This window comes from Lampetra fluviatilis, chromosome 1, assembly GCF_964198595.1.
Source record: "Lampetra fluviatilis chromosome 1, kcLamFluv1.1, whole genome shotgun sequence".
NCBI lineage: Eukaryota > Metazoa > Chordata > Hyperoartia > Petromyzontiformes > Petromyzontidae > Lampetra > Lampetra fluviatilis.
The window spans coordinates 1,609,927-1,631,943 of NC_136275.1; the positions used below are offsets into that span (position 1 = coordinate 1,609,927).

General features: G+C 45.4%; 1 protein-coding gene across 4 annotated transcripts; it reads left to right on the top strand.

The window, feature by feature from the left end:
• The first annotated feature begins 268 nt into the window (after positions 1-268).
• Positions 269-21,937, top strand: LOC144949399 (protein mono-ADP-ribosyltransferase PARP14-like). 4 transcript variants are annotated; one of them, XM_078879524.1, is made up of 20 exons: positions 269-374; positions 2,316-2,506; positions 2,792-2,943; positions 3,505-3,568; positions 3,889-4,074; positions 4,531-4,797; positions 5,165-5,398; positions 6,000-8,245; positions 8,540-8,656; positions 9,285-9,524; positions 11,028-11,249; positions 12,690-12,918; positions 13,700-13,849; positions 14,716-14,778; positions 15,578-15,748; positions 16,822-17,028; positions 17,693-18,301; positions 19,380-19,540; positions 19,827-20,007; positions 20,511-21,937. In XM_078879524.1, exons 2-20 carry the CDS (start codon positions 2,335-2,337, stop codon positions 20,795-20,797), a joined length of 5,958 nt encoding a protein of 1,985 aa, XP_078735650.1. In that variant the 5' UTR covers positions 269-374; positions 2,316-2,334; the 3' UTR covers positions 20,798-21,937. The 4 variants fall into 4 exon arrangements, with proteins under 4 accessions (XP_078735650.1, XP_078735513.1, XP_078735733.1 ...); XM_078879387.1 differs by having other exon boundaries at positions 284-386; XM_078879607.1 differs by having other exon boundaries at positions 284-386; positions 16,846-17,028.
• Positions 21,938-22,017: the final 80 nt, after the last annotated feature.

A 22,017-nucleotide genomic window follows, 5' to 3' on the forward strand; every position in this document is an offset into this window, starting at 1 on the left:
CCCCTCCCCCCTTCACCCCCCTCCCCCCCTCCTCCGAGGAGCCCCCCCCCCCGGGCGTGGTGGTTCCCGCCTTGGTTCGGGGGTTCGGGGGTTCGAGCGCCGATGCGGGCGGCGTGAGGAGTGCGCGCCAGGGGCCTCGCCACGCCGAGGGGCGGATGAGGAAGCGGGGATTTCCAGCGATGACGAAACCGAAACCACTGCCTACTCTTCCTCCTTCTCTTCTCGTCCGTGCGACGTCGCCGGTCTCGTCGTGCGGGTGGTGGTGGTGGGGGTGGTGGTGGTGGGGGTCGGTCGGCCTGCGGTTGCCGCAACTTGTTGCAGTGGCGAGGCGGAGGGCGGCAGAGCGGTCCACGGGGGCAGACGCGCGGAGCCTGGTGGTGCTGGGGGTGAGCGTGGTGCTGGGGGTGAGCGGGGTGGTGGTGAGCGTGGTGGGTAGACGCGGACACACGGGGAAGGTAGAGGGGGACACGGGGACACACAGAGACAGACAGAACCACAGACGGAGACACACAGAAACAGAGAGACACATCAAGAGACGGAAAACAACACAGACGGACACGGAAACCAGACTTCATGAAAAGTTGGATGTAGGGACAGACGGAAACACGGACACGCAAATAGACACGAAGAGACAGACAGTCTCACGGTAATTACAGGCAGACGGACACATGGTAATTACAGGCAGACGGACACACGGTAATTACAGGCTCGCAGACAAGACGATAGTGCAAGGCGCAGACGCAACACTACGGGCAGACAGCTTCACAAACACGGAAATCGCGAGAGAGAGAAATGCGCAGTGGAGCTCAGAGGCGAGGCGAGAGGGACAGAGACGACGGGCTACAGACACAGACATATCGACACGCGTACATGCAAGGGACACACACAGAGGCAGAGGAGTACGGGGTGTTGAAGGCGGTCACACAGCAGCAGGACTGCAGGAGGTTGTTGTTGTGCAGAGTGGACGAGCGAGCCGGGGGGTGGAGAGAGAGGAGAGATTGGGGAATGGAGACTGTAGGGGCTGGAGGAGTCGCCACTGGTTTGTGAGGAAAGGTTTGGTGAAGGTTCCTGTAAGGAAAGGTTTGGTGAAGGTTTGTGTGAGGAAAGGTCTGGTGAAGGTTTGTGTGAGGAAAGGTTTGGTGATGTTTGTGTGAGGAACGGTTTGGTGAGGTTTGTGTGAGGAAAGGTTTGGTGAAGGTTTGTTTGAGGAAAGTTTCTGGTGAAGGTTTGTGTGAGGAAAGGTTTGGTGAAGGTTTGTGTGAGGAAAGGTTTGGTGAAGGTTTGTGTGAGGAAAGGTTTGGTGAAGGTTTGTGTGAGGAAAGGTTTGGTGAAGGTTTGTGTGAGGAAAGGTTTGGTGAAGGTTTGTGTGAGGAAAGGTCTGGTGAAGGTTCGTGTGAGGAAAGGTCTGGTGAAGGTTCGTGTGAGGAAAGGTTTGGTGAAGGTTCGTGTGAGGAAAGGTCTGGTGAAGGTTTGTGTGAGGAAAGGTTTGGTGAAGGTTTGTGTGAGGAAAGGTCTGGTGAAGGTTCGTGTCAGGAATGGTCTGGTGAAGGTTTGTGTCAGGAATGGTTTGGTGAGGTTTGTGTGAGGAAATACTCTGGTGAAGGTTTGTGTGAGGAATGGTCTGGTGAAGGTTCGTGTCAGGAAAGGTTCAGTGAAGGTTCGTGTCATGAAAGTTTTGGTGAAGGTTTGTGTCAGCAAAGGTTTGGTAAAGGTTTGTGTTAGGAAAGGTCCTGTGATGTTTGTGTCAGGCTAAGCCAAGTGGAGACTCGGTGCACACACACACACATCGTGGCTGGGTTCTGTGAGAACCAGGTTTGGGTTATATCTGTTGATGAGGCGAGGTGGTGTTCGGGCAGGGGTCAGGTCGGTGCCGGGTGAGGCCAGATTAGCTTAGTCTGGGCTGGGTTAAAATCACGTTTGGTCAGGTCACGGTCTGGTCAGGACAGGGTACAGCAATGCCCTTCATTGCAAGGCCCGCGGGTCACTGGCGGCCCCTGGAGGTGGCCTTTAGTGCGCACACAGAGAGAATTGTATTTTATTATGTTTTATTTGTATTATTTTATTTCCCTTCTACGTGACTTTACCGAAAGAACCAAGAAGAAGAATATGCACAGAGTGAAACACCCCTTGGAATCGGTGTGGCGGCCCTCACACTGATGTCGTCTTATCGGCAAATGTGGCTCCCCTGCCTCTGAAAAATGAGTTAAAGAACACCAGGATACAATAGCAGGGGTCTCTCCGAGCTGTAGTAATCATTGCGCTCTGCTCTGCCCTGCTCCCCCTTCCCTCTCTGGCTGTCCCTCTAACCCCCGCAGTGCTGCAGGCCTGACCGTGATGGCCTATTTGGAGGTGAAGGGCCTCCCCGCTGTCCCTGCGGACGACAGAGTGGTGGTGACGAAGCTTCAGAAGTACTTCCAGAGCAAGAAGCTGTCGGGTGGTGGGGAATGCGAAGAGCTGGCGCTGCTGCCCGGTGGCCGGGCACGACTTCGCTTCAAGCAGGAGGGCGGTGAGGCCCCGACATCGACCCCTGACACGTGCCACGCCAGGGGGGACATTCAGTGGACGAGTGGCATCCCTCGTCAACCCACACGGTTTATACCCCGTATTCTTGTGCAGGGAAATTGAGTTTGCAAGTCCATGAGATGATCCTGGTCTCTTGATTTATTATCTGGTTAAACTACATTCACTTGAAACTTGAACACCACGTAAATTACACAAAGACTGTAATTTGTCTGTTCGTCCAAATTAAAGAATGCCACAATACTTGTTTGACTCGCTGCCGTGTGCGCAGTGCTGGAGCGGGTGCTGAATGTGCAGAAGCACGTCCTGGAGATCAACCATCAGCAGTGTGAGCTGGAGGTGTCTCGCTCCATTGGAGAAGTCAAGGAATCTCCTCTGGGAGTAGGAGGCACCACACCGACGAGAGTCACCGGACGCGACACGGTGGGCAGCTCAGCGTCAGTGGCAATGAATAAATGTTCTTCAAAATATTTACTGCACACCAGAGGCGTGCGTTTCCAACAATGTATTGGCGATATGTCATTGTCTTTTTGTCAAAATAATTCGCCTTTTCACCATTTGTGTTCTGATTGGTGTCAAGTCGTGAGACACAGTCTAGTTGGTTCTATCGCAGAGCAGTGTGCCACCTTGTGTCGAAGAATGGTCTGCAAAAAGAGATGTCACAAAATGCCTTCTAAAATATCTTCCACTGACCGTATCCATATTAGGGGGCAGTACCTTGCCATCTGCCCTGCTACAAAGATACTACATGTTTGTCAAATGGCAATTGAACAAATATTTTGAATTGTCAAGAGCTGGAAGTTTGCCAAATTAAGCACACAATCTAATTTCATTATGTTTTTTGGTCCAATCATAGGTGACCAGGCTAACGACACATGATAATCCAGTTTCATCACAGAAAAACTTTAACCCAGAATTTCATCGAGTAGTGTGCCATGGTCATGTTGTGCTTGTGTCAATGCACTCGTGTACATTTCTTGATAGGGAAGGCCCGATGGAACTCCTGGGCAAAGTCCTGCCAAGACAGTGACTGCAGCGCTGCCAGTCGGTGAGTTTACCAGAAAAGCGTGTTAGTCTGCACGCGTGACATATTTTGTCGTAGTACATTACTTAATAAGGCCATGACATTTTAATTGTGATGTATATATTCATCCACTTGATAAACACTTGTGATGTTTTTATTGTAAAAAAAAGTTACACGAAAGTAAATTGTCATTTATTTGCTTATAAAGTGGATTTAAATGTTAAATTTACACTTAAATATCAATATCTGCCTGAGAGCAGGTGTAATGTTACGTGGATGGGTCACTCCTGCTGTTACCTCATACAGACCAATTAAAATGGCTGATGTGATGCTCCATTGTGCAGCATCACATGGGGGAAAGGAAGAGGATCCTGAGGGTAACTCGACCATTAGAGTCGACAAGGTGGACTCCCTGGACTCGACCACTGTGGCTATGTACTTTGAAAACGAGCAACGATCTGGAGGAGGAGAGGTCACAAAGGTGGAGGACAGGGAACAGTACTGGATCATTACTTTTGCAGATCCAGCAGGTAACCTTTGAAACTGTTTTACAATAGCACTGGGCTGCATTTCACATTGTGGGTGTGGTGTTTTACACAATAATGCAACTAAATTCCAAGATTTTTAAAAGACCTCAAAAACTGTAAATATGTTCAGTCATTTTCCACCCTGGGTGACAGACCTGGGTGTTTATATATATAGATGATGTAGGAGTCTTGGGGTAGTTTACATTTGAAGAGCTCTTCTGAGCTACACAGCAATAGAAAATAATCTTGGCACATGCTTTTAATGTTGCAAAGCCATATTAATCGGGTGAGCAATGAATTGGCTGTGTTATCTGCCAAGCTGTGCATCGAATTGCATGCTTAATGATGTCCTAGCTGGTTTTAGTTTGTGCATCCTCCTACATGTCACAGTTGCCCAACACTTTATTGTCATGGCGGAGTTGAATGGTGCTGATCTTGTTGTTGTTGGTGGCTGAGCAGTGGCCAGGCGAGTCCTGTCACGCCCCAAACACACGTTTTCCGAAAAGCCGCTGGTGTGCTCGGAGTTTGTGGAGAAGCCCCGAGTGGAGCACGTGGTCCAAGTGCTGGAGCCTGATCCACGCAGGGTGCTGCTGCGAGGCTTCGCGCAGCAGGCGGATAGCAACCTCCTCAACCTCTACGTGGAGACCTGCAGTGGCACCGACGACTTTTGCATCAACTATACAGACGACGACTCCTGCAGAGTGGTATCGTTCTCCTCCGACACAGGTGACATTTCAGTGTTATTACTTAGCGTGTATGTATTCATAAGCCACACCAGTGAAGTTCTGCACGGTTACAAATTGGCATGAGTCAGCTAGTAAGTGACAAACCGTGCTGGTTAGTGGACCATTTTTTTTACCACAAGTTATCTCTGTGCAGATGGTGTGTTGTGTGGTGTTTATCATTCCTTTGTGAACTTTTGTATTCTGGGGGTTAGATCAATATTTAATTTTGCAACTGATTTATGTTGTGCATATCATCTTGAGAAGCAGTTAAATTTAAACCTTTTGCAATGTAAATCCAAATTTTATTCGTGGAGACTATTTTTTTTTTAAATGCTGTAATTTTAACAAAATTACTGGTCACTTCACAGACACACAAGCCGTCATAGGTCGCTGCTGCATGAAGCCCTTATCCGGTATGAGTATCAAGGCGGAGCAGCTGCCGCTCACCAGCAGCGTGCTGCTGGAGGATCTGCCTGAGGGCGTGAGCAGGGACTACCTGGAGCTTTACCTGGAGAGCAGGAGTGGGCCTGCCGTCAAAGTGAAAGAGGTGGAGTTCAGGGCTGGATGCAGCGCGGCGGTCGTCCGTCTCCAGAGCAATGAGGGTAAGGTGGTGATGGACAGAGGCTCTCCATTGTTGAGATGTATATAGAGGGGAGGGTTGGCCAGACTGCCACTCTGGAGCCGGCCCCGAGTCCTCGGTGCCGGAGCAGAGTTTGCCAATTTTCTACATTGGGCTGTGGTGCCGGAGTTGATCTTCCGAATCTGCTTAATGATTTCCTGCCTCCACTTCTTCCGAGGATTTGTCTCACGAGGTGGGGTCCGCTTGCTCGATGGGATCCTCTTTTTGAGTCCTCTTTCTCCACGGTCTTCAATCTCCACAGTAGTTTTGCATGCTCTAGTGTTCTTTCTTACGTAATTTTACGACTTTCTGGTGACATTTCCGAACCATCTCCAGCTCTTCTCACTCATCTTCTCTCTCGACACTACTTTCGCTTATCATCCCACTTCTGCGTTTCTTACGTGATCCCTTCTACTTACTCTAAAAATCCATCTCGGCATTCCCATCTCTGTCCCTGGCCTAATAATCATCCTATACACTTCATTTTTAGGTACATTGGCATTTTTATTCCAAATATTTTTTTTTATAAATGTACGTTATTTTGAACAAAACTACTAATACATCATTCCTCTTTGGTATTACAGATGTTGAGAAAGTGTTGAAGAGCGAGCTGCTTTTGAAAGAGATGATCGTCACAGCACACCGCTATTACGAGGCGCATGGGTTGGCGCTGCTTTCCTGGGATGAAGGGAGCTTCAAGGCACCTGAGCCTCAGCACCTAAAAGTGGATCCCGTGCTGATGGAGTTCATTACAGCGCGACCAGAGCAATCTCAGCAGCTGCAAGAGTTTCTAAATAATCACATGGCCACCTTCAAGTGGCCAAGTGGGGCCACGCAGGACGTCATGAAGGTTTCACCTGCCTTTGCCGATAGCCAAAAAGCCAATTTCATGCTGAGAAGCAAATGGTCAAAATCCATCTCCAATGAGTTTACACATTTTTTTGAAAGATATATGCATTACTCTGAAACCATCCATGCGAATGTATTTGATGAACTTGTGGCAAAGCTTTCTACAGGTCAGAATAATTGTGTGCAGATTATACCGGACAAACAACAAACTAAAATAAGCATAATAGGTCAGAAAGTGGATGTAGAACATGTTGTTAAGGACCTTAAAAAAATAAAACAATTACGACGGGGGGAAGTGAATGTCAAACAGACACTTGTTCATTTGATGCCCAACTTTAAAAAGCGTTTGCAGAATGACTTTCCTGAAGTAGATTTTCACGTTAATGTCAAAAAGAGGTTGATCACCGTGGAAGGCCCAAAGGATGACTCCTTAGCAGCTGAGAGCAAAATCCTGCAAATGATGCTGCAGTGCAGTGAGAAGCCCTGGTTAATCTCTGAAGAACTTAAAGCCTTTGTGTTACAGCTGAACCGTGATGCTTTCATAAAAAACACCTTCAGCCAAAATGGCATAGATGCATCCATCTCAGAAAGGGGAAATGACATCATGATTGTTGGTGCGAATGAAGATGATCTGAGCAAAGCAGAGGATCTTCTGAACATGACCTTTGTGGAGGTGAAAGTGAAGGCAATGAAAGGGTTTGACATGAATCAGAATGTAAAGGAGTGGGAAGAATTCCAGGAAGAGCTGACAGCATCTCAAGAATGTAGTGAAATCGAAACTGACGCCAAGTTCCAAATGAAGTGGACCAGTGGGAGTGAGGTACTCATAACTGGCTATAAAGATGTTATCCAGCGTGTTGCTAAACAAGTAGAAGAGTTAATGGACATGAATGCAGCACTTGAATTTTTTATTGCCATAAAATCTAAGGGAGTCCTACAATACCTCAAAACACATGGGGACATGGAAAGCATGCTGCCAAATGGCACTAAAATAGAACTAGACAATGATAGAAATGGCTTTACAATCGCCACACAAACAAAACACAAAGATGGAATTATAGAACTGATAGGAGACATGTCCAAAAACATCAAGCGTCAAGAGAGGACCATTCAAAAGCCAGGTTGTGCCAGCTTTTTGCACGGGCGAGGCAAACTTTTTTTGGGAGTGTTGGAGTCGACAGAGAAGTGCATAATCCTCCTCAACCAGCCCCGAGATCACGAGGATACGGCACCTCAGAAAAACGCCAAGGCTCATGTGGTTTGTGAAACCTCCTTGTGTGGAATAACGGTGTCAGTACTGAAGGGACACCTACAGTATCACCCTGTAGATGTGGTGGTCAATGCTGCCAATGGGGACTTGCGGCATGTCGGTGGGCTGGCAAAGGACCTGCTGAAAGCAGGTGGGCAAGACCTTCAGGATGAAAGCAACAGGAAGGTGAGGCTTAATGATGGTCCTTTCCAGGAAGGTCAGGCAGTGATGACGGGACCAGGGAGCCTGCCATGCAGGGCCGTGATTCATGCCATTGGCCCTCGATGGGATGCCTCTCGGTCTCGTATTAAAAAGGCGCTGCTGAAGGAAGCTGTGGAGCTTAGTCTCTTGCTTGCAGCGCAAAATAACTTTACATCTATTGCCATACCGGCCATAAGTTCTGGAATCTTTGGATTCCCTTTGCCCCTGTGCTGTAGTACAATCATGTCGGCTGTTCGAGATTTTTGTGAAGATCCTGCATATCGCCCGACCTCCCTCGGGTCCATCCAGCTGATTAACAATGACAGTGTCACAGTGGATCAAATGCAGCTGGCCTTCGAAAACACATTTGAGCAGCAGGACCGTGCCGTTGCCGGATCGTCATTTTCCCAGCATGGAACCAACGCCTCCCACGTGACGAACTCATTTGAGCCTGGGAGATGGCACAGCAGTGAAAGGCAGGACAGAAGTGTCAAAGAGAAAGCCCGGACTAGTCCACCGCAGAGAAAAGAGGTAAGAACGGTGCTGTTTGAAATTCGAGGAATGCCGGTGCTGTGGATGCTGTTGTGAAAGCACTATTAAGGGTCAGAATGGGCAATGCAGAGATTAATACAACAGCTGCTACAGCCAAATGTGCCATGTGTGCAGGCACACTACTGCACGGGGAAATCCTCAGTGTAATCTCGTATCAACTTTGTTGGTGCAATAAAATTCAGTTATGACACTGCGAGGTAACAGCAATTATATTTTATTCACTATATTTTTTGTTTTAATGTGTGATTTAGTTAAATGTACTATATTCAACAGGAAACTGCTAAATTACAAACGTTCAAAAAGACAACACAACCACCCAACCCCAATGAATACCACACACAAGAGGGCCTGCAGATACATCTGGTCAAGGGGAATCTGGAAGAGGAAGAAGTAAGTTTTACGGAATAAATTCCACAGCTGTTGTTTGCACAAAGTGTCCATGCAGTCACCGGGCCATCCTATACTCCTGCAACCAGATTCGTCATGGAGGTTCTTTTTGTTCTTTCGTATGGCAGAATGGAAAAGCAACCCTTTTTAAATGTTGTAAAGTTGAATGGCAACATTTGTTTACCAACCCAAGGAGGCAGTAGACTCTGTATGGATTGCAGCAACACCGCCAAGATGTACATGCACGGTGGCATTCGTCGGTGATGTCTTTGATGGTTTGGACTTTACCATACTCACAGTGCGGCAATTCTTTGATCTTCCAATTGTCGAAGTTGGACGAGCATTTCCCATGTAGCTATCGACTGTGGTTTAGAGTGAACCATAATTGTCATGGGACCCAGCACTTCCACAGTTGGGTCCTTAATGAGGTTCTTGTTTGCCAAGTCCATAGCCACCCACGAATCCATCCAGTGCAGGCCGATGTTTTTATTTTTGGCTGCTAGAGCAGAGGCACGCATCCGGAAAAGTTTCCTGGATTTCGGCCTATGGGGTGGGGATTCTTTTAGGTCTCGTTGGACCGGCAGAGCGATGTCTGTAGGTTTAACGATTGCGATGACGCTGTTCGGTACAGGTGGACGTCATTGTGAACACGGTTGCCAATGATCTGGACTTGACCAGAGGAGCAGTTTCTGCAGCTCTTCTTCGGAAAGCTGGCCCACGGCTGCAGGAGCTCACGGATGATGGATCAGGAGGAGGGTCCCTGGGAGTTGGAAACATCTTGAAAGTGAAAACCAAGGGCTGCAAGTTGGCATGTAGAGAGATCTACCACACTGTGTGTTGTAGCTGGAAAGAAGGTGGAGGAACTGAGAAGGTATGGTCATATATTTTTAGTTTTTGATCATAATCCATCATTTAAATATTCATATAAGGTGACGATAATGTTGTAATAGTACCAAATATCGCCATTAAGATCTCCAACGGAAATGTTCAACACATTTTGTCATATGATGTGTCCACATGTGCTAAGCATCGAAAAAGATTTCACCCTCGGCATGCTAAGCAACTCCTGAGGAAGCAGGTCCCACTTCCAAAGCAGCTTGGCTTTCTTTACGTGTCGTTTTTGAATTGTATCATGTTAGGCAGGCTGTAATAAGATTTTAATAACCATAAAATACATGCAATATAAGAACACCTTTTTTTAATGTATGGTATTGTACAACATACTATCATTGAAATTTGGATTTGTTTGTAATTCTAATTCGAATGTTGAGCTAGGTTTATAAAACTCTATAATCACGCTTTCAGTATTACGGTTTTGCCGAATGAATTTCATCCTTATATACATAAACATATTTAAACTTCAGAGTTCTCCTTCACACTGATAACACGTCCAAACTACACAAGGACACATTTAGTTTTCGCTTGTAAGAACGCTCCATGCATAAAAGTCACACTCGTGTATGTCTGTAAAATATTGCGTGCGTTATAAATTGCATCATTATTTTGTTGTAGGGTACTTGTCTGACACATTATGGTAAAATGCACAAATTTGTTTTCCAAAAAATATTTTCCTAAAAAAGTCACATTTTCCATCAGTAACCATTGACACACTTGCTTCAATTATCTCCAAAACTTTGAATTTGTCTCGCAAACTAAGGGATTTATACTTAAGTCCCTTTATATTACTTCTTGATGTAGGTGTAGACGGTATTTATGGGAGGGTTGGCGTGCACACAGTGCACAAACAAGGTAAAGTCCAAAGCAACAGGTCAGCACTCACGCTCACCACACGCACCGCCACTAGACTGAGTGATTGTTTTGGCCATGGTGCGTGACCTCGCTCCACGTATATGCCAAAATTGGACCATTCGGTATGGTAATTCGGCTCATGGCGAATTACCAACACTGTACATATGCCGAAAGCGCAGCGGTGCTGAATTATCCCCAATTATGAATGATCAAATACCGAAATAATGAGGTGTTACTGTATCTATGGATCTAAAACGAAAGTAATAATTTACAGGCCTCTGTCAATTTGCGACTTGTTGAAGGTCCCTTTTCACTGTTTCGGTCATGGTGTATGTTTTACCTTGATCAATCACTCTTGTTAGAGTGGGCTATGTAAGAATTTACTCTGATGTGTTATCCACTTAAGTGCAACTGGAGATACTTCCTTAGAACAACGCACTGTAATTTGGCCCGTCTGGTTGGTTGGTTTGAACATGAGGGGGGAATATAAACATGCTTTTCCTGGGACGCACGTTTCAAAAGAACGGTAACAATTTCTAAGCTACAATCGTCCATTGAATCGAGTTAATGGTACATATTGGCCGGTGGGGTTAAACTTTTACATGTGATCTTTTTCCCTCACAAGGTTTTGAGCCAAATCGTGTCAACTTGCCTGAAGATGGCTCAATCATCAAACCACCAAAGCATCTCCTTTCCGGCCATCGGCACTGGCAACTTGAACTTTCCCAAGCCCATCACGGCCAAGTTAATGCTCGATGAATTTGTGGAGTTCAGCAAACAGAACCCTACCACTCGGCTTCAGAATGTTCGGCTAATGGTGTACGGGAAGGATGATGCAACATTCGCAGTGAGTTCTTATATTTAAAAACTTCGTTGAGAGTTGAATGATTTTCATATGAGGTGAAGAACCTTTTCTTGAGCCCTGCTGAAGCCTTAATGCAGTCTGGAAAATTGCTTCTTCGAGGATGTTTGTATGTATGTATGTTGAACTTCTTTCAAATCGTACGTAGCCAACTGCTAATCGGAGGTGTGCTGGAAGGACAACAAACTAAACAGAAAAAGCAGTTAAAAAAAAAAGTCAAACTACGTTTTAAAGTATTTAAAAACAGTGTGATGGCAGTCCCACCACACTATAGCTCATGCAGCCGATACTAATCATCTAGTGATTTTCCTAGTGAGTGCACTGCTTTACTATACCATTATACTGGTAGGAACGAAGTGGACCAGCCACCAATAGATTATATCGTCCGTCCGTGTAGCAACATCGCCCCCTACTGCAAACACTTGGCATGACCCTACAAAAACCGAGACCTAGGCCTGAAACTCTCCCTTCGTATCGTAACCCCGCGTGTGTGAAAGGAAGTTAATGTTTAACAATGTTACATTCCCTGATGTTTTTAAATAGAAACATTTACATTTAAAGCTTTTACATAAATAATTAAAACATTTATATTAACAATTAACTCACGGCGGCCTAAGGCCTACAGCTAGGCCTAAAGCCTAGACCTAGGCCTCAAACTCTCCCTTCGTATAGTTCCCCCGTGTGTGTGAAAGGGAGTTAATGTTTAACAATGTTACATTCCCTGATGTTTTTTAATAGCAACATCTACATTTAAAGCTTTTACATAAATAATTAAAACATTTATATTAACAATTAACTCACGGCGGCCTAAGGCCTACAGCTAGGCCTAAAGCCTAGACCTAGGCCTCAAGCTCTCCCTTCGTATAGTTCCCCCGTGTGTGTGAAAGGGAGTTAATGTTTAACAATGTTACATTCCCTGATGTTTTTTAATAGAAACATTTAAATTTAAAGCTTTTACATTAAAAACAACTCCCTACCCGCCCCCCCCTCTTCGGCGGCTCTACAGCCGAGCCAGGCCTGGGAATCTCTCCCCCGCTCGGGGTGTATTGGGCGGGGCTACAGTGGCAGGGGGCGGGGCTATGCGGGGCTGGGCGGGGCAACGGCGGCAGGGGGCGTGGGCACGAGGTGGAGGGTGGGGCTACGCCGGGTTGGGGCGGGGTTACGGCGGTAAGGGGCGGGGCAACGAGCTGGGGGCGGGGACACCAAGATGGGGCGGGGCCACGGGTGGCCGGGGCGGGGTTACGCGGGTGGAGGGCGGGGCCACGGGGCATCCACTTATTGGCGGCCATTTTTTGCTATTTCATTTTATTATAGCCATTCAATTGTTCGGTCCTACCAGCCCACCCCACAGGGTCCTGTTCTTATTAGATTTTGTCGACACGAGTCTAATTTTATTAATGCAAATATAAATGTGGTTGTTGCTAGGCTTTCCACAACGAACTTCAGAAGCTAAGAACAGCAGAAAATGAGAGAAGAGGAGCAACAGGAGAGGACGATGCTAGAGGAGGAGGAGGAGGAAGCGAAGAAGAAGTGAAAGGCAGTGGCAGAGGAGAAGATGAAGAAGAATTTGAAATCATTGACGGGAGGAGAGGAGGTGCTCGGGGAGGGAGCGATGCTTCACCTTCGTTCACAAAAGAACCCCAAGGAAATGATGGTAAAACAGGAGAATGAGGGGAGTGAATGTTTTGTGTAGAGAGTGGGAATGTTGACCACACCAGGTTCTATTAAAATGTCAATTATTTGTATAAGGAAGCCTCACTAAGGCTCAAGATTGTTTTTCAGGACCGGCTGAACTAGGATGTTTGGCCAATTCCATTGACGCATGTGTGGCTTGTGGGAGGAAACCAGAGAACCTGGAGAAGTGCCACATATACGTGCGATAAGACTCAGCTGTAATGCATAGATCAAATTCGGCAAGTTGATCAAATCAAACTTTGCATCGCTCCCATTACTGGACTGCCATCTGGAACCTTATCGCCCTCTCAACCATAAGTACAGTATACATCACCTGATGTGACTGGTGGTCACCAATCCAAGCACTAATCAGGCTTGATCCCCAGCATATTAGATCTGACAAGATTGAGAGCATTCATGGTGATTTGGTGGTAGGTCCGAGGGGCCAAAGATCCTCTCTATATGTGGGTTTGAATGCTCAGCGGAAGCAAGTATATCCTGAGAGTTGGTAACCATTAATTATCTGTCAGTGAGTGTCTTCCTCTCCTATAAGTCTGATCTGTGAGTCTGCCTCGCGATGATATCCGTCGTGTATTTGAGATAAGGTGGCAATCGCTGTCACCTCATCTGTACTGACAGTCAGCCCATCCACATCAACATCTTTGCCACCACTATCATCATTAGTGCCGCAAACTACTCTTACAGTGATTGAAGGATGAATAAAGTTGTAATTTTGTTCTGTTTGGTTGGACTGATTATAGGTTTTTACTCTGAGTTGAAGGAGGAGGGTCTGGGGACGCTGCAGATGAAGTTTGGAAAGGTGGTGGTGGTGGTGAAGCAGGGAAACATCGTGCAGGAACGCACGGATGCCATCGTGAACTCTACCGACGAGAAGTTCAGCCATGGCTCAGGTGAGAGACGGCATGTTTGGTGTAAGTCATGCCATCGTGGGCAGTACAAACAGCAATACAAGAGCTTAAACAGCTAGTCTGCTTGCAATTGAGTTATTGTGAGGTTTATACAGAGGGAGGCGCACGCATTGTTATGTTTGGTGCGATGTATGAGTGGACAGTGGTTCTGCTGCTTACATGGTGATGTTTGTGTTCAACAAACCAGGCTTCCAACAGTTTAAACCATATTCATAAGAGGTTTTTGGGTTAGATCGGGTAAATGTAAATGTGTTGTTAAACCCGCCACCGCCCGACACAACCAATTAGTAAGATTTGCTACGTAAACAAAACATGCCAATTCTTAAACATGCCAATTCTAATTGGCTGTGTCAGGTGGTGGTGGATTTAACGACACATCTCTATTCACGCGATTTTACCCAAAAATCTCTTATGGTTAATATTGGTCGCGTAAGCCTACGTGTTAAACAGTTTAAACCATATACATATACCAAAATGTTATGCAATAAATAGTAAAATAATAATAAACATTCATATAAGTGGTGTTTAGTGTCCACATTCATTTCATTTTGCTCGATGGTTCTGACTCAATTGGAAGGTGGAAAATTATATTCCAAAATGAAACCTATCATCTACATGTGCTTCGTTTGTTGTCATTCCCCCGCACCTCCGATTAGCACGGTTGGCTATGTAATAAGTTCAACATACATACAGTACAGTACATACTATGTGGTCAACAAAATAAGTATCGCTCTGGGTTTGTGGGAAGTCAACAGCAATCGTCTTATGCAGTGACTGGCATTGCGCAAGGAGACACTTTGACTTCATACCAGTACTTGTGTGGTCAAACCCTGTCACCTGCCCTTTAGGTGTCTCCTCTGTGATCATGAAAGCTGCTGGCCCACGTATCCAATCTATCTGCAAGAAAACAGGTATGTAATGTAATACTTATCTCACATTCAGCAAAAACACCACTATCAGATGTGTTTAGGCTCATTTATGCATTATTTAATTTGCAACATAGCATAGAACTGGAGTGCCAATATAAAATCCATACGCGCTTAACTGTAACACCTAAACATTGTTGATTTGAAGCTTTCGTGACTGCAGGAATCCATACTCTCCGTTTCCTTCGGTAAAGTCACGTAGATAAAAAAAATTCTGATAAAAGAAAATACGACGTTTTGGTCGCAACAAGCATCCGTCTTCACGTCCGACCGAAACGTCGTGTTTTTTTTCTATCTACGTGACTTTACCGAAAGAACCAGAGAGTACCTAAACATTGCACAGACAGGTAAATATTGTACTTGCACTCCTGTCTTCTGCAGGCACTGCATAGTTATGCATGTGTCAGACATTTTGCGTCATTCTGTGTGAGCAATCCAACCCCAGCTCCAAGTTGTTAGATTACACACCTCCACAACAGCAACAGCTGAAACTCGCCACTAAGTGGCGGCGATGTCACCACGGCACTTGTGTCAGGCCAGGTGCACTCCGAGGCCATGGAAAGTGCCAAAAGGCTCACTGGCAGGTCAGGGGATGGATCCAGGTGCCATGAATTGACTGAGATGACTGGCAGATGCACCACCTGTGCCACAACCACACCCAATATATGCATTTTAATTGTAATATGCTAAACTAATTCATACTTTTATTCCTTTTGGTGTGCTTTATTTCTTGTGATAATTTGCCAATTGTTGAGCCACTCGTGTATTCGTCTTTTGTTTCCAGTTATCAATGAGGGTTTTGCAGTGACTGGCTCTGGGGATCTTCCTTGCAAGAAGATTGTCCACGTTGTATTCAACAATTCCAGGGAAGAACTCGGCCAGGTCTTGTTCAATGCCCTGGGTCATTGCGACGATCTGGGCATGATTTCCATCTCTGTACCGGCTCTAGGAACAGGTGAGTAGGTCAGAGCGTTTGAGAATGTGATCAGTGTGCTGTGTATGGCGTGGATGTTCCCTGTGTTCTGTGAGGCTGTTACGTGCTATCTGATGTTACAATTGCCTCTGCTCTGAGCTCTTCAGTTAAAATGTTGTTATTGTTCAATTACAAATGCAGGCACATGTGTGGGAAATAGTGCAATAGGCCAGCGACGAGTCGGGGGAGAGTTTGTGGGAGGCTTGAGAAGGGTGCGGGAGTGGGGGGGGTTACAGCTTTGGTGACTGGTTGCGGTGGGGGGCCTTTGTGGTACTTGCGGTAAATTTGCGGTAATTGGCAGTAGTTATGAGGACACCAAAAATCGCCGTGGGCCCGGGTGGGTCGGTGGGAATGCGTTGTAGCTGAGAGAGAAATCACAATGCCTTGCTTATACTTATCGAGAACGAGGAAATCAAGTGGCACTGCCAAAATTCGTGACAAGAATTTGCCCAACTGCATGAGTGTATTCGTGTCTGTGTCTCCGGGTCTGTGTTTAGCTTGTTATCCTCCCACACCTCGGATAAGTGTGGTTGGCTATGTATGGTGCGAAAGAAATTCTACATGTATACATATGAGTCTGTGTGGGGAGCTTTGGCACAGCGGTTAGCATGCAGCGCTATGAACCCGGTGACCCGATTGACGATCTGAACCGGTCTTGGGCCTCCCATAGGTTAACTCCGCCTCAAATGAATACCTGGTGTGATGTGTAAACATTTCAAAGGGGGAAACAATTGCGGCCGGGCGTGGTGTTGGCCACCCACCTCCTCGTATGCCGTGCCGGACTTCCTAGGTGCTTCTCGCTAACAGCACTTCTCCCAAAAGCATATTAAGGCTACACAGAGGGATGTTTGTGAGAGTGAGCGTGTGTGGGGACACGAGTTTTGGTCCAGAATCTCGGGTAACTTTACGCTGCCCCTTTGCGTAATTTTCCGTAGCCGTTCGCTACTCGAGCCAGGTCAAGAATCACTCCAACGCGTAATTACTTTATTTTCTGAAAAACATTGTAAATAATTGAAGGCCGCTCAGTGATGCCCCTCACACCGCCTGTCTCTAAGGTGGTGGGCGCCTTTCGCCCCGAGACTCTGCCTCGGCCATCTTGGATGCGGTGGCCGAGTTTTCAGTTCAGAAGGGACCCAAGAAGCTGCGATGTGTCAGAGTCATCATTTTCGAGGTGGACATGCTTCAGGATTTCTACCGTGAGCTGCAGGACCGACTGAAGAAACCCGGTCCTCAGCAAAGAGGATTGTTCTCATTAATGAAAAGTAAGAGGCAGTCCAAATACACTGTATGAAAACAACTTGAGATTAAAGCCTTTATTCATTAGCTCTGTCCGTCTGTAACGTGGGATGGGGGGGCACGATTACTCCTATTCAGATGATACAATATGAATTAAACTTTACTATAAAGTTGTTTTGTTATTAAGGACTTGGAAAAACTGACCATATTCATAAAACTGTTGCCTAAAACTTGGAGACAAATGCAGTGCTTCAAGCACTCGCCCTGGTGCCTTTTTTTGGCAGAACCACAATCTGAGACGTGTTGTCTTGCAGCCTGTGCATGATAACGCTCATAAAGGTGATCCAACATGTACCACAGTTTAGTATACAGTTGTGTTGCTATTTAGAACTTACCCTGTTGAAAACAGGATAAATTAATAGTCGCCCAAACAATAGAGAACCAACACAGTGCGAGGACCCCACTTTATCTTCTCATCGCTGCCAGCCGAGGCGTGCCCCCTTTGTCTCACCGATATCCACGGACGAACTGCTTCCTGTGCATCTGGCGCATGGGTTAACTCTTAACATTGATAGCTAGTTAAATGCTTCCGAGGACAAACGCATGTTGGAAAGCGTTACAGAATCTAAGCTTATGAATTTTTCTTCCCTTTTACAAACCACTTTTTTTCAAATATTTTTTATTCCACAGGAACATTCAAATCATATTTTAGTGTTGGAAGTGAACTGCAGGAGCAAGATAACCACACTGCTCAGACGAACATGGGGATTAAGCAAGTCCACATCCAGGTTTACTCAGCTTCAGATAAGATCAACAGCAAGGTCCTTGATGAGATCGATGATAAGCTGACGACCGAAGGATGCAACAAGCAAATCATCGATGAAATAATTGCAGAGTTTGGAGAGGAGGAGCACGAGGCCATATCTTTACTAAAAGATCAAAACCAAGTGCTGATACATTTTACTGCACAAGACACAATCAGCGTCGAAGGCAACATCACTGATGTGAGCCAAGTCTTAATCAAGCTCCACGAAATGGTGAATGACACTAGGAAGAGGAGGGATCGTGCTCAGCAGGAGGAGATGCTGGCAAAGAACGTGCAGTGGATGTTCCTCCGAGACGAGCAGTACATTGCCTTCAACCCAAAGTACAATGCTCTGATTGAGGAGGCGTCAAAGAAGAACCAGGGTGTGGTTTCCATAGAAGAGGAGAAGCATGAAGGTCATGTCAGTGTCGCTGAAAAGGTGTACAAAACCAAGGATGGAAAAACTCTCCAAATTAAGAGAAAGAAGGCCGAAGGTAAGTGACCTCTAGCTCGTGCCATGCGTGTGGGAGAGTTCAGGCAGGGCTGGTGCACAGGGCAAGTTTCTATTCGGTCTCCTGTACTCTGCATTTTCACATACAGGAGTCCCTTTGCAAAAGAGGAAATGCACCAGAGTGATTTACAGGTAGCTATAAATAAAACGTCTATGGTAATGATACGATTATGTAACGGTATAGCATGCTTTTAAACAAAACACTGTGGGTGTAGTTCCTTTGGAAAACCTAATTTGATAAACTTGAAAATGCCCAAGAACGTATTATGTTGAATTATCCCTCCCCACACACTGTGCCCCAACCTATAGTGGTGCCATGTGTAAACAAAAGCACTGGAGGCAAAAGAGACTGGGTATGGTGAAGACCACAACACCTGCTTGTGACAAAGCTATTTCAACATGAGTTAATCATACAGAAGAGCACACGTAGAAATGCCTGCTGAAACTACGTTTAGAAATCAGACCGACACTCCCTTTGCCTCCTCCCTTGGAGGCCATTTCCATGACATGATTTAGATTACCCCACCCTTTTTGCCTGTTGTCAGTAATTTTCTGCTGTTTTTCACCAAAAAACATGCTCTGAGGTTGACCTAAGTGAGAGAAGCCACTGACAGTGCATTCTTCGTCTGTGCTGACCCTATGATATATAGAACTGTTTTATTGGGCAGTCCAGATAAATAGGTCACCCTGACAAAACAATCCATGCAGAAGGCCACACGGCCTAGTTGGTGCTGGCTCGGGCAGCATGGGAATCTGGGCCAGGCCCACTTGCCTGGTTTGCGACTCGTTAATGTGGTTATGGGAATGTGGTATGAATCTCCAAACGTTAAGAGGCATATTTGGAATGCTTGGCCAATTACATTTAAATGTGTATTTTGCATGCGTGAGAAAACCCAGAAAACCTCCATGAATGAGATCAGTAACACACACTTGCTGTCCTGTTGTTCACAGGCCCCATGGGTTGGGTGTGTCACAGAAATGATGATCTGTTTGATCCACTAACGCCATCTTATACGCTCTGGATCACATGTTTGTGCAAATTTATCTCCCTGTGCCTTCAGACGTTATTCCCATTGAGTGGGTGGACGCGAGTGACTTGGGACAGGGTCGCTTTCTGTCTGTGCCACTGGATTCCACGTCACATAAGTATCGGAGCATTGCAAATGACTTCACACAATCTCTGGGAAACCTCTCCAAGCAGCCTGGCTTTCAGATTGAAGAGGTCAGCTTTTGGTTTGTGTTAAGGAGCCAGGAGATGTATTAGAGCCAATATAACAGTAATAAGTATGTCGTATTATAAAGAGGTATCTCTGTTACAATCTTCATGTTTTTGGATTTACATTGTTTTTACAACAGAAAGCTGCATTTTGCACCCACTTTAAAATGTGTTAAGAAATCCAGTGCACTTGCACGCCCGTGTACATGAATTTGGAATGTCCAATATGGGCTTAGAACAGCACACTAGTTATAGATACCATGGCCATCATTTTTGTATTGTTTTGTTGTAGATAACTCAAATTCAGAACCATTCGCTATGGCAACTGTACATGACAAAGAAGAAAGAGATGGATAAGGCAAACAAACCCAACACCCAGCTAAATGAAAGAATTCTCTTCCATGGAACTGCACTTACCACGTGTAATACAGTCAACACAAATGGATTCAACAGAAGCTACTGTGGAAAAAATGGTGAGTGTTTAGTTCTCTCACCACTGCATCCAGTGATATTTTCACGATTATCTTTGATATCACCACCCCTAGGTGGACAATTGCACAAGCACGTGAAATGTGGGATAGAAGGGGATATGAATGTTTATTGAGTCTCAAGACATTTGACCAGGAGGCTTCTGCATTGTGACATCTGGACATCGAGTATATGCACCTGGAGATATGCAACTTATAAGATGGGGATACCAGTGAAATTCATATAGGGTATATATGTACTGTCACCTACGGCCCACCTCGTAGCAATGCAGTCTTAACACGTTCGATAAAGTTTATGCCTGACACAACATTTAATGGCAGTGTGCCACGCACTGTGTTGCCCATGTGAATGTCGGCCAAACTCTTTGCAGGGCTAAATGAGAGACCAAATGGGTGAAACAGTTTTGCGGCATTGTTTTATACTGTATTGGAATAATTCTATATGACAAATGTTATCTTTGAATCCCATTTTCTACGTCTCGTTTTAGCCACGTGCTATGGGAATGGAGTGTACTTTGCCGTCAGTGCTAGCTACTCGGCACAGCCGACATATTCACCAGCCGAGAGCGATGGCAGCAAATATATGTACCGGGCACGGGTGCTGACCGGTGACTTCACGACGGGGAAACAGGGCATGATCGAACCTCCAACCAAGGGCCAGCAGAACTCCGTGCTGTACGACAGCGTGACGGACAATATGAACAACCCAACTATGTTCGTCATCTTTAACGATAACCAGGCCTTCCCCGAACATCTCATAAAATTCAAATTGTAATGAAGGAGATTGGCTACCGTGTGTTGGTCACCTGAATATGCATGACTTAATTTACCTTTGCTTGACTGAAACACGAGGATGCGGTCTCAGTTGTAGTCAAGCTGAGCACGCACACACATATAACTGATGTATTTCTTTTTGGATATAAGGATATTTAGATTAAGTACATTACTGTTGTGCAAGCTGTGATTACTCTTAACTATGCAGTGGCTGTACAGTCCACAAGCCAATGGTGAAACAGATTTAACCTGTACAGCATCTTACAGCTTGGGAGCAAACATGTCACGTGATCATCGTAATAATTGACAGTAATAAGCAGAGGTGGGACAAAGTCATTGTTATGCAAGTCCAAGTCGAGTCGCAAGTCATCAAATTCATGACTCGAGTCTGACTCGAGTCCAAGTCACATGACTCGAGTCCACATCTCAGAGGTGGGACAAAGTCATTGTTATGCAAGTCCAAGTCGAGTCGCAAGTCATCAAATTCATGACTCGAGTCTGACTCGAGTCCAAGTCACATGACTCGAGTCCACACCTCTGGTAATAAGTAACGTAGTGTGATTCATAAAAGTGCAGTAGTAGACTGCTGGTTTTGTAGACAACAGCTGCCATAAGTGAATGTGCTGAAAAGTTGCAATTTTGCCAAAAATACCGGTAATGTTAAGACTGTTATCATAAGTGAATTTATCCTAGGTTTTTCTTTGTAGTCATAACTTGTGTCAAATTCCTTTTAAAATCAGGTGCAGATACATTGCCTTTGCAGATTCGATGCACTTGTATGTTTTCTTCAATTAGCTTCGGACACCTATACAAATCATTACAACACTCTACTCGCATTATCGAATTTGAGTACTTGCTGTAAAAACATAACATGTTTGCATATTTCACGTGGTTTTTACCCTACAGCAGTTTATTAAGGCTCGGACTTAGTTCCCACAGTTCAAAGTATACATGCTTCAGTGATTTATAATTTAGGATTCTTGTTTCAGGGGCTAAGGCAATTATTTCTTTAACAGATAAATACGCGCATGGTATGCAATATCGCAATATGACATTTATAGGTTAGAAAACTAAACACATTTAATTCGATCTTATGTTTATGAATACATGCACAACATACTCTTTGAATAAAGTACACAAATTAATTTGTACGTGTTGTGTAAAAACTGTTATTGCAAACACAAACAAGCATGATGCTGAATCAGCAATTGGATTATTACT

Coding starts and splice junctions, on each gene's coding strand:
- LOC144949399 (XM_078879524.1), top strand. CDS start 2,335: ATGGCCTATTTGGAGGTGAAGGGCCTCCCCGCTGTCCCTGCGGACGAC. Junction 8,246..8,539: donor GTCCACCGCAGAGAAAAGAG/GTAAGAACGGTG, acceptor TATATTCAACAG/GAAACTGCTAAATTACAAAC. Junction 13,850..14,715: donor GAAGTTCAGCCATGGCTCAG/GTGAGAGACGGC, acceptor CCTGCCCTTTAG/GTGTCTCCTCTGTGATCATG.